General features: G+C 42.3%; 1 protein-coding gene across 2 annotated transcripts in view; it reads left to right on the top strand.

Moving 5' to 3' along the window:
* The window catches only part of jade2 (jade family PHD finger 2), a 227,924-nt gene extending 216,198 nt beyond the window's left edge, over positions 1-11,726 (top strand). For both annotated transcript variants that reach the window (XM_005923109.3, XM_005923110.3), the window contains one exon: positions 1,092-11,726. In XM_005923109.3, the coding sequence (XP_005923171.1) occupies positions 1,092-1,877 (786 nt within the window). In that variant the 3' untranslated portion in view covers positions 1,878-11,726. The remainder of the gene's footprint in view (positions 1-1,091) is intronic.
* The last annotated feature ends 1,355 nt before the right edge of the window (positions 11,727-13,081 follow it).

Raw genomic sequence — 13,081 nt, forward strand, 5'->3', positions numbered from 1 at the left:
TGTACATAAACACCACTATGAAGCCGTTTATAAAGATTTGTTACTTAAGTGGGAACCAGTAGTTTTAGGGCTGAGAGCCACAAACAAGTTGGGGAATTCAGAAAGTATTAAACGAGGAACTAATGTGTTTTTCTGATCGGAATATAGAATATCATCAGCATCATACCAACATGAAACAGCTGCTACAGCTGTTTGTGATGGTCTAAAAGTTTGCATGATGGTGCTTTTCACTCAAGTTTCAGTCATTTCATCGAGTCTGCGGTGAGCCAGTCAGCCAGCACAGTGTCAGTTTGTAGTTTTGACACTTGAAAAAGTTCATCTGACTTTGAACAAAGACCTGATCATCGATTCTTTAGATCGGCTGTGGTTTTATATAGTTTAGCTTGTTAGTTTTTTTATTGTAAATTGATCGATCTGCTAATCAGAGCAAAGATGTTCTCCCCCCAGGAACGTGCTGTTTGTGTGCTGGCTGGCAGGGCGCTCTCACCAGATTGCGCTGCTGTTTTTGGATGTGCTTAAAGAACAATAAACACAACCGCAGTCATTTTTTCCAATTAAACAGGAACCTGATATCTTTCAGAAACAAAGATCTGCATAAATAAACAATGATGTAATTTAAACAAAGCCCACATGTCGCAAGTTAATATTAGGGGTGTAGTTTAAAATCAATAAATACCAGCCCTGTTTATTAAAAACAAAAAGTGTTAGAGATTCAACAGAATCACACCCTGAAGAAATAAAAGATCACGATGTAGAACAGATCAGCTTTGTCATTTAGTCGGGCTTTTTTGCTCAGGAACAAATTGTGACATCGGCAGCTCATAGTCTAAACTGCTGAGCTGTTGGACGTGTGGGTAGGTGGGAGTGGGTGGGGAGTTTTTGTTCCAAAATATTCCAAACCACAAAATCAAAAATGAGCAGATTAACTGTTGTATCAGTCAACTTTTCACTTATATCTTTTATATTTTTTTTTTTGTTATTTCACTTTTAAACATGAAAACATTTGTTTGTTCAGTTGCATTTCCTCATCCGTTTTTCCTCTTTCATCACCAATTTTTGCCCTTTCTTACCTTTCTCCTCTTTTCATCCAGCTCCTGCAGGGCGAAGAGAGCCTGCTCAACCTAATGATGGAGAACTCCATGCAGTCCACCTGGAAAACACCCCAGTTGGGGCGCAAACCGAGAGGGAGCAACAAGCCCCGTGTTCGTGCACAACCAACCGCTCCAGCCCAGCCTCAGACGCTCCTGTCTGCAGCTGCTGCGTCCGCTGGCGGCAGCCCCTCCTCCGCAAAGAGGCTCTGGGCGAGCGTGGCGGAGGAAAAGTCTGGCCACGTGAGTCGGAAAGGGGAAAAGAACAAAGGCTCCTCCAAGACCGTGCACTACCCCCTCCATCACCACCAGACCAGGAGCTCTGACCTTCACAAGGACCCACCGCCACAGCCGCCCATCTCCAAAATGGATTCCTGTCACATCTCGGAGGATAACAGTCCTTGGGATGGCATCCATGCAGGGAATGGTGTAGTATCAGGGGCTGGATCTGGTTTCACAGTGGGCTCAAACCCACCAGTCTCTGGTCTTGGGTTCACAATTCCCGACGGTGGGACAATCTTTCGTGGCGGGACCCCGCGGCACCGTCTGTCCCGCCAGGGTAAATCAAGAGGGAGGGGCGTCACCGGAGGTGTAGCGGGGTTCGAGTCCATGGACCTGCCACTCGCAGGGAAAGACGTATCCCTGTTAGACGCTGCTGAGACTGATGGCTACTTCTCTGACGGCGAGCAGAGCGATTCGGACACGCGCACCGGTGGGCGCAAGCTCCGCCTGCCGCAGTTGCACTCCGGGAACGAGGACCTGCTGAGAAGAAGCGTGCTGGCTTCCTAAAGAACTGAGTTTCCAATAGACAAATACACACAAGCAGTTATCCAAGCAGAATCCCGCTGGCTAATTGTTTTTTGTTTTTGTTTTTTCCCACCTGTGCCCAGCATACAGTCTATAAAAACACGGCTGGATCGCTTTGTTCAACCAAAATCCCGATCGCATCCATCAGTGGAAAATCCCCAGCTCCTAACCTGCTCTGTTTTTTAGGACGGAGGGGATTTGAATGTAGCCGTTTGCCTATCATACAGAAAAGCTTCTCCACTGGACTGCAGTTTGTTGTTAGCTTATCATAAGATGTGATGCATTCAGCAGATTGAAAACAAACATTACCTTCAGTCTCTTTCTCTTGTTTTTTTTTTTTTTTGTGTTGTATATTTCAGAATCATTTCGTTTCTGGGCGTCGAACGAAGCACCCAGTTCTGGCCTCATGTCTGTGGTATCTGCCAGACTTGGGAACAAACACTTTGGGGCATTATTATTATAATTATTATTATTATTCAAGCTGGTTTCAGGGTATGCTTCATTCTCGGCCTTTGTGGCCCGAGTTGCATCCAGTGAGTGCTTGTTTTCTTGAATATGTTCAGTGGAAAAGACAATTTCACACCAGAGTTGGTCTGAATATGTACAGCGGGTGACAACTTGTATTCAGCCTTGAAAAGCACAACATAGCTAGTCATAAGAGCTGTAATGTAAGCACTTGTGTGTATAATAGATGCTCATTCAGGGTTGGGGTCAATTTTCCTCCCTCGTTGACTCGGTTTGAAAAATGTACACTGAATCCTTCATTCTCAAATTCATTTTCACGTTTTAGTTCATAAAAGAAAAAACAACAACAACAAAAAAAATCTACAAATCTCCAGCTTTGCCAGTTTCTGAATAGCGAACACATTGACCCCAACCCTGGTGCTCATTCAGATTTTCACACAGACACACACAAACATACTCACACACAAACTACCATAAGCGGATCCCTTTTGCTCACAGCCGTCGTTGAAATATTTGGTCTGACTTTTTGTCAGCTGCTTTCAAATTCTTCCTAATTCCGCGTTCTTTTAACTCCCGGGTCTTTGGAGAAAAATCGTCGTACAAACTCTGTGCCTTTCTTTCACTTGCCCTGTGGCCCTGCGTCCCCCTCAATCGCCGCCAACTTTCCAAATCAACCAAACAATCGCTGAGTAGATCAATCAGTCGTTTGTCAATCGGATTTGTAACAATCAAGCCAAAAGGAAATCCCATTGGAGTGGCTACTGAGCGTAGCCGGCATTGGGCTCCTTGTCACCTTAACAATTGTGTAGTGCCTGAAAGGATGGAAATGCATCACTTGCCATTTATCAACAGAGCATATGCAGCAGCTTGCAACGCAGAGCAACATCGTGCTTTCAGTGCAAAGAGCTGCCTGCTGCTCTGTGCCCCCTTAAGTTACATCACTGCAGCCCAGAGCCATCAATAACCAGAGTTTGGCCAGTTACACTGCGGGCACAATGTTGCTGCCATTGAAAATTAGACCTCTTATTTAAAATTTCATGCACATTACTGCAAATAGTATTCATTTTGGGGTTTGGTTAATCAGCAGTACAGTTTTGCTTTTTCATATGGAGTGGGTAGCTGTGTTCATGTAAGCCAAGCCTGAGAGACGTGTTTTATAAACAGTTACAGAGTGGTTAGGGTGGCCATGCATTGTGTAGTTCATGGGTAAATTCTTGCTACAGCAGCTGACATCATGTGACACAAATTCAACCTCAAAAGCAGCTGAAATTCTGCTTTGGTTCATAAGAGGAGGAATCCTCAGTTTTGGCATTCTGATGTTGCTATTTATGTGTCCAGTGGAAGCGGGATCACTTGGAATGCATTCAGTGCATGTGGATATACATAAAACTATATGTAAAATTAGAGGAAATTAGTCATTTTTATTAGTCAGATCACCCACGTGTACCTATGCAGCTTATTATTTTGTGCTATGAAGACGTAAACACTGTCAGGCACCAACGTGGCAGCCGCTTTTGTTTGACGTGGCCAAGCTTTCACAACTGATGGCTCTGAGGCACGTCTTGTTCCTACTAGATGGACGTAGACAGTGTAATAATCAGCTTCAGAGGCCTGCGCTCTTAAGTCCCTGAATTGATTTGATTGTAAATTTGTTTTTGTTTTTTAAAAACGAAACACATGAGCCGTTCTTGTTTTTCTCAGAGAGTTGTATTTTGTACTTAAAGCAGTCCGTGGTATTCTCAGGGGTTAAAAAAAAACTTATAAAAAAGAACAATAAAAGGTTAAGAATTTATGGAAAAGCAACGAAAGACGTAGATATATATATATATACACACACACATTTTATATCATATACAGTATATATATATATATAAATATATGAAGTGATGTGTGTTTGTCTAGAAACTTCCTTATTTGGAAAGCTTCACTGTTTGAACTCCAACACGACTACTACTGAGCATGCTCCTTCTCTCAGTACAGCATACGACCATCAGCCCTGGGTTCAACAGTCCCACTTTAACCCATCTGATCTGAGGTCAGATAGTATCGGCTAACAGATGGGACTGTCTTTTGGGTCTCACCAAACTGGGATGACTTAAAGATTTGATTTTAAGGGCTGCTTGACCCAGGCCTGATGAACACACATTTAAACAGAGGCCCAAGTCCATTCTACTTTCTCCGTTTTCCTGTATGAACAGCTTCTCCCCGGTTTTCTGGAGTGACCATGCCAAAGAACAGATCTGTGTTACAAGGCAGCATATTTCAGTCTTATCTACGCAAACATATTAAGCTGTCAGACCGCTCGAACAGTGATGTCCAGGTCAGCAGATGTGATTCGACCTCCTCTAACCCAGGGGGCGCTTTTAATTCCCAACCTGGATAGATCTGCATTCACGGGGGGATTCCCACAGGAAATACCCGGTGATGGTTGTTAAACACAGACTCGCATGTATTAACCCCCTCCAAAAAAGGGAAAAAAAAGAAAAAAGCCAGTGCTGCTGAACTGATCACACAACATACAGCTCTCTCTCTCACACTTACACGCATGCACACACACACACACACATAGACGCTTACACAAACCCCAGAGCTGGTATAACAGGGTTACAATGTAAAAGTTTTTGTTATGTATATGTGGTCCTGACTGCATCAGGAAGCATGAGTTTACTCAGAGCGAAACGCCACCCCCTCCCCAACAGCAGGAGAGTATTATCACAGGTCAGGTGACAGCGCTGCGTCTCTGTCCCCTCTTCGTCCCTTCAGGTGTAGCCATGGTAGAAGCACTCGCATTGTTGCGTCACAGTCTTGCGAGGACAGGCGGAGAACTTGGGACTTCTACGATGGCTATTACAGCTGACACATTACAGTAACGACAAAAAAAGAGCAACAAAGCTCGTGTTCCGATGCGAGGACGCGGTGACGTGTCGCCTCCGAATCCTCGGCCAGGTGTTCGTTACCATTCATGTGTTGCTAAGACAGAAAAATGTAATCTTGGTTTCAATATTCAATGTTCAGAGTAGCCTGACGTTGTAGACAGTGGTTTTAGACAAGGCCTCACATGTATGGCCTTAACATGTAGTAGCAAAGGCTGAGGCTGCACAGTGCCTGAAGGACAAAAAAAGGACTGAAAAATACTCATTTGGGGCTAAATTAGTGGAGCTGGTTAGCAGTATATAAGATTTCCTGCTGGGTGATGGTGAGATTCCACACAAAAACAAAGCAAATTGTACTTCTGATCTTCTTTTTTTTTTTTTGCCTTGATACTGTGCAGCCTTAGCAAACATAACTGGTTATTATTCTATATTTACAGTGTGGCTTCAATGCCCTCTCCTTCCGCTTCGTAGATAATGTAGACTGGAGTCTCTTGCAGGTTCTTTTTATCAATATCTGCTAGAATGCAACTTCAAAGCATTGCTATCCTCTGTGTGGTACGCCGGTGTGGGTGTTGGCTCGCAGCCCGAATGTGCTCTGATGATCTTTGAATTTTGCAACTCTGTCAGGTCGAATATCCACACTGAAAGGAGATCTAGTGCAGGGGGTTTCTCGCGCTCTCTGTCTATCTATTTGGGTTGTGTCCCATAAAATTAGACGCAGTGTGAAAGTTTTTATCCTCATACTCGGAGCATCCGTGTCGGTAGGTCACGTTCCTCTATGATAAGTCACCACTTAGAGAGGCAATAAAATGTGCAACAGAAAAGCTGTACAGTCCTCAGCTTGCTGTATGTTGAGAGCAGAACTCTTCCCTCAGGTGTTGGCACTGACGCTGCACCACGGAAATAAACTGACGGGCATCAAGCACATAATGGCAGGTCAGAAACACACCTACACACAGTGATGCTTTCCACTAGACCGATTGCTTGCAGGTAATTGGAACCTCGCCTGCGCACAGCTGCCGTTTACTGTACTGACTCTGTTGTAAAACATCAGTGCACCAGCAGGGCTGGGCTCCTCAGAACCCCCTCAGCTGGGTGAAGGGTCACATTTACAACTTTCCATTAGCAAGAAAAGCAGTTTAGGGTGATCCAGAAATGACAGCAATGTTCAGTTCTGGTGAACGACGACATTAAAAACGGGGCTTTGAATTCCATGATTGCTCCTAGTGGGTGGTAAAAAGTTGGATTTCTACAATTTAAAGTAATTTATTGCACTGAGGTGGTTCTGGGGAACCACGAGGGCATCGGGATGCAGTTCATAAGATGTCGTTTCTTCTTCTGTGGTTGCTCCTTCATCCAGAAAGTGGTCTGAGGCTGTAGTGGGATCAGTGAAAGCAGGACTGGGTATTGCTTAGGAAATAAATACCTGCAAGCGACAAGGGACAGCAGTCCAGTAATAAAAGCAGGATTAGATCAGAAGTCTTGAAATGTCTGTAAAGCAGAAAATTGCAGGTCTGTCTAAAAATGTATCCACACGACAATAGAGATTGCTTAGTGCTTCCTGTTTCTGGTATCAATGCCTAGTCCTTGTTTCGCTGCCCTACACCAGCCGTACAAACCCACCCACCTACCTACCGCTGGAGTTTATACTCATCTACAATAATGTATATTACTGTTCAACTACTACTACTAGACATTTTCATTTTCCGTGTTTTAAAGAGGCTTTTGCAAGCTGTTTGTTTTGTTTTGTTTTCCTTTTATAATGCTTATCTGGCCGCTGTGGCACGTATCAGACTAGAAAGCTGACTCATTATCTGCTTCTACTGTTTTTACTGGCGCTTTGCTCTCCTCTCCGTAACAGCAAAGTTATGGCTTAAAGGTCTCAGCATCCAGAACCCAGACACACACTCCACAGATCGGAGGTTTAGTCGCACAACCGGAGCTGCTGCCGAGGAAGAAACTGATCTCAAGTAAAACTCAACCTTCAGAGCTCGAGACTCAATCAGTCGCATCTTAAAAATTTATTTGGTTAATTTATCAGAAATGGCAGATATTCATTCCCCAGGTTCAGCTTCACAGCAGTGAAGATTTGCTGCCTTTTTTTTATGTAATGGTAAATGCAGCAGCAATCTGATAGCACCGCGTTGCTTTTTTGGATCAAAGCCTGCAACAAACCTCAAGAAGCACTCATCCGAAAAGCATTGCTTCTATTTTTGTGCCTTTTTTTAGGTGTGTGTGGGGGGGTGGGGAGACACTGTTTGTGTCCAGCATCTCTTGGTGACTGAAGGTGGAACCAAAGAGCGATTGATGCTCTACCCGTGTGATCGCTTCATCCTCCACAGCAGCTCGGAGAAATCTTTTCAGACTAAATCTCCCGTCTGTACCCACTGCGTACCTTACTCTGCATCCACCATCCAGCAACTTCCTCGTCCTCCTCCTCCTCCCACCACCAGCAAACTCCCCTCTTTTTCTCCATCCTGAATCCCCTAAAAACAATCACCCTGTTGTCTCCCTCCTGCCCACAACTCTTCCTCTCCCTGTCCGGTGATCAGCCTCCTTGGCCCTTGGCACATGGTTTTTTAAAGGTGATCAAAAAAGAAGAAGGACACCTATAGCTTTAAGGACAAATAATGACAGACGCACGAGGAGCTGAAAACATTGCACTCAGCTTTGCTTAACTCTGGCTTGAAAAGAGGGAAAGTGCGTGGAAGGGGAGAGTTGTTTAGAAAGAAGGAGAGGAGGGAGACTGTTCGCTGAACTGGAGCCAAAGAAAGACAAAAGAGTACAACTTGTTCTTTCCTCTACGTTCTGTTTGGAGCCTGTCCGTACAGTCAGGTTAACAAGCAGCTAATATAAACAGCACCAGGCCCTCCCTTTCCCCTCCTCATGCCTCCTCTCGCTCTCTCGCCTCACACAGCTGGGTCCCCGTCCAAGATTTGTCTTTGAAAAATGTAAAAACTCAAATTGGGAGAGCCGAGCAGAGATGCTTCCATTTCAAACGACTTACAAAACTATTCAATTTTACGTCAGAATATATTATTAATCACCAGAACTTCGTGATATGAAGCTAATTAGAGCATAAATTAAAGGCCATTACCAAACAATTCTTTAAACAGAGTTTAAAACTCTTAAAACTAACCATTCTCTATCTTACTAGGCCGAGGTTCATCCCAACTCTGAAACAGTTATTAGCTCCTTTCAAGTTAAAGCTTCTGTGTTCACAGCCAGAGCTGCCATATTAGGCATGGCCCCTCTTTTTGACATCACACAGATCCAACAGTGGAAAAAACTCTCTGAAAGTGGGAGCTTAAGGCATTGTAACAACAGTAAAATGAATGTGAAAGAGGCTCTTTTTGTAGCTGTGATACTAACAGACCCCATCATGTCTAAGATGTCTGAAAATCTTTGTAATAAACCGCTTTGGTATTTTTCTAGGATTTGTTCAAATAAGGAAAAAAAATATATCATAACACCAACTTTGTCCTTTAAAAATCACAATAAAGACCAGATTTTCATTTATCCACTTTCAGTCTTACACTCTGGTTGTTTATGTTCATAGAAAAAGATACTTTTAGCCAACAGCTCATACCAATAAAAAGATCCAGGTTTGGAATCCAGTCTGTTTTAATGTTTACTTTTGGAAATCTCACTTGAAACCTGGAAAACCTGGAAAGTCCCGCTTTTTCACACTGCCTCACCCACCAAATGAACAGTTTATTCAACTGTCTTTACATCTGTTTTTTCCATCGCGCTCTTGTGAGGTTCAGACATCCACATAACAGCATACAAATTGAAGTGTAAATCCAAAAAAACACTCCCAAGATCCATTTAGACAAACCAGCCGTCTGTTCTGAGTTCAGCCAGGAAGCTCGCCCAAAGTGCAACAGGAAAGAAAGCAATTTCAACACTGTTTTGCAGGTGTAAATGTAATCTGGATACATCGCGCCGAGGCAGAATGGATTTCAGATGCAGGTTAAAATAATTTGTTAAGAGGCCGTTTGCACTGTCTCTCTGCTTCTCCCGCTTGTAATTTCCACCACGCAGTCCATCTGTCTCCGCTTTAATCCTCCTCCTTGATTCCTTCCATTTTTATCCATTTCCCCACTTTTTTGTTCTTCTTCTCTCGTTTCATGAGCTGACTCATTCACGCAAATGTTTATCTCCTGCCTCTGAGTCACTTCTTGTGTTTATCCCAGATTCGATACTTGCAGGGAACCAACAGGTGTTGTGATTGCCTAAATTGGATCCCTCTGTATGCTTAAGGGTGTTCTGTTAGTTTTATGTGGTCACAGGAGGCAAAATAGAGAGAGTCCACTGGCATAATTCTAGTTAAAACTAAACATAGGGAGCCGTCCCTCCTACGTGGCGGCTGATCTTTTGCACCTCCGTCCCTTTGTTCTTCTCAACTCCTTCTCCGCTCTTAAAGGTGTGTCCAAACAAATGTGAAAGGAACAGAGAGAAGCAAGTTTCTATAATTAGATGCTACAAACTCTTTGCGAGAAATGAAAAAAGTTTCTGCTTGAATAATGCGCTCGTACGAACACACAGACGAGGAGAGAAAGGGAGACAGACGGATGGAAAACACAAATAAATTCAGTTTCTCGTGAGTCCTCACATCCGTCAGGGGCTTCAGCTGTCACGCTTGATTAATGCATACCTTGCAATCAAGCTCGCAGCTCATGTTTTTCCATTGGGAACATCAATTGAGAGGTGCAGCCTCAACCTTCACACCCCCACAGAAATAACAATTTATGACTCTTCATTTTGTCCCACACACCTTTAGAAAACATTCGCACAAAATTGTGGTACATCTCGGTACATCTACAGCCACATTAAAAGCCTGAATGATGGGATGAGCGCTAATCACGTCTTCATCCTGCAACAAAGCTGCATCACAGCCAACATCTGGTCACCAGGAGGACAGGTGGACCGGTTCTGTGTTCTGTATTATTGTGATGCTAAAAAGGAGCTGCTCTTTAACTCCCTTTCTGGGTAGCTCCACATATTGGATTTTTATGCTGGATGGCCCATCCCCCAAAGGGGACCTGTGTTTATACCTGGTCTCAAACCAGCGTGCTTTTGCCCGATAGGTGAAAATCCAAAAGGGGAAAAATGCTGGTCGCAGCAGGTCAAACCTTTTAAAATTTATAAGGTCTCTACACAATATAAGCAAACTTAAAAACAGTGTGCCGGTTATATGATTAGATGCAGTGACGTTTAAAATGATTAATCACAGACAGGTGAAAGGCCATCTTCTTAAGTGCTTTGACATGTCTCCTGACCAGGCGTGTTGTCTTCCAAAAGGCTCAGCTGCAGGAAACCAAAAGCCAACGTTCATCTGTTCTAGTTACTGCTGAACGTTAAAAATTGATGGCTCAATGTGGATGAAGTGCCAGAACAGATGTGGCCACCTCGCTCTGTACTCTGCATGTATTGCATTTTGCCACTCTGATCTCTCTTCATTCCCCAGTCAGTCCGTCTCTATTGCTCTCCTTAATTTTGTGTAACTTTCTATCTGATTGATGTATTTCTTTGGCATCTGTCTTCACCATTCTCCCTCAGCACATTTCTTCTGTGCAGAGCAGACAGTTCCTGACTCATTAAATACAACAACAACAAAAAAAGGTTTCACCCTCAGGTTTAAATAAGTAGAAATTTAAATTACCTTTTTTTTGGCAACCTCCAAAGAGCAGCTTTTAAACATCACCCTTGAATCTCCATTTTTGTGACAAGATAGGAGTCTCCCTCTCTCCCTCATTTCTACTTTCTCATGACATACTAAAGTACAATTGGACATCCTTATCCTGAATCTTATTGGTTGTATTTAAACGACATAAAGCCAATCGGCGCTGTCTATTCAAAGCAGAGCTCGGACACATTTTTCCTCCTCCTGCTGTCTTTATTTGTCCTTATAAAACGGTTAAAATCTCTGCTGTCATGTCCAGTTTGTCCTCCACTCTGCATCGGTTCTTCAATATAATAATATGAATGTTGCAGGAGTTTATCCTTCTGTATTCTTTGTTTCAAAGAATGTTGTGCCATTTGTTAATAGCAAAGAGAACTATTGAACATATATGAAAAAGAAGAGCTATTTTAAATTATTTTTTGGCTTTTTTTGCTATATTTATTTTCTTGTATTAGAATCTTCTTTGTAGGAGGGAAAAAAATCAAAAAATGTATTTTTCATTAGTGCGAAAAACCTATTTTCTTCCTTTTTGTACAATTTCGATGTTTTAAGCGAGACTTTGAAAAGCAATATGATGATGATGATGATGTTTCCTGTGACTGTATCTGCATGCTGTTTGTGTTGCCTTAATGATGGCTGCATCCCACTATGCCCCTGCCCACCCCGTGCCTCCCCAACCTGACCCAACCCACTCTGCTCCCTTCCTCCTCTCAACTTCATCTGATGGAGTCCCAGTCCCATCCAACCCAGTCCAGACCAGTCCAGTCCAGTGCAGTCAATAAAGCAGTGCTTTCTGTGTACATTAAACTCTCTGCCTCTCTGTTCATTACACAAACACAGCTGATTTAACAAAGATCTTTATTTTACTCTGGCTTTAGCAGAAGTAGATTAGATTTTTAATACCAGCTTTCAGCTGAAACAAAAATAAAATATCTCTTTGACAAAAACTAGGCTAAGCTTTTCTACCATAATCATCAGCATTTAGTTACTTTCTCATTACCAAAGAAATCTAGAATCACCAAAACTCTTGTGTAGACTCTAGAGGAGTAGAGAAATGTCAAAGGTCACTATAAAAATCTTTCTGCAGTGTCACAGTAAAGTGAGTTGAATTTGATAGTTTGATTTATGAGGTGTTTGCTGCTCTGCCAATAAACCGAGGGAGAATAAAGTACAGGGGAGAGGAGAGTAAAATTTCCTTTCTGCTGCTGAATAAATAAAAAGGTAGGACCATGCAAGCGGCTTTGTGATGCTACACGAGCCTGATAACATTTGCTAATTAGTGCGAGTCTAGAGTCTGCTGGGAATTTTTTTTGTTGCATGTATCAAAAGGAGGAAAAGTTGAGGCTTTCCAGTCAAACTTATAATCGTTCATGGGCCACACACATACAGTTTGATCTCAATTTGGCCGGAACAGTAAAACTATTGTATGGAAAAAATGTACAAATATATTCTGAAAACATTCCCATTTAATGAGACATCCACATATAAAATAGATGCGGTACAGGAGGGTAAGTCTTAGAAAACGTGCAATTTCAGCAATGTCTCGTGTTTTTCTGCATACAGTGAGTTTACTGTCGTCACATTACCAATAAAGTACACCGATCACAGTGGATCTAAAAAGGTAAAAACTTTCACGTGTACGGTATTTGTGACCCTTTGATGCCAAATGTATATTTGATACGTTTTTGATCCCTATACTTCAAAATCACATCTCAGTGTAATTTTGTGCTTTTTCCATTAAAACCTGATGTATACAATGTCAGATGTAGCAAAAGTAATCTAAAAAGAAACTCATGTAACTTATGCAAACTGGAATTTCTTTTTTTTAATCATTTTTATTATTATTTCTCAGAAATTTCAATAAACACTCCAGGCTCAAAAAATTTAAATTTACTGGCAATTATTTATCATGGATATGTAGCCAAGAACGCTGCAGTAAGGTGTTTGGTTTCATCCTGTTTCTAACTGAACCATCTGACTATGGCAAGTTTGACTTATGACTTATGGCAAAATTGAGACTCGTCGGACCAGACAAGATAATTTGATTGATTGACTGATGTCTAAATTTCATATTGTAAATAGTATAAAGAATCTGTAATATGGGGAATAAAATTAAACTATAAAAAGGGTTTGAGGATCAACAGTAACTCAAACCAAGAAAA

This window comes from Haplochromis burtoni, unplaced genomic scaffold (genome assembly GCF_018398535.1).
Source record: "Haplochromis burtoni strain Fernald_Lab_line unplaced genomic scaffold, NCSU_Asbu1 Contig_66, whole genome shotgun sequence".
Taxonomy (NCBI): domain Eukaryota; kingdom Metazoa; phylum Chordata; class Actinopteri; order Cichliformes; family Cichlidae; genus Haplochromis; species Haplochromis burtoni.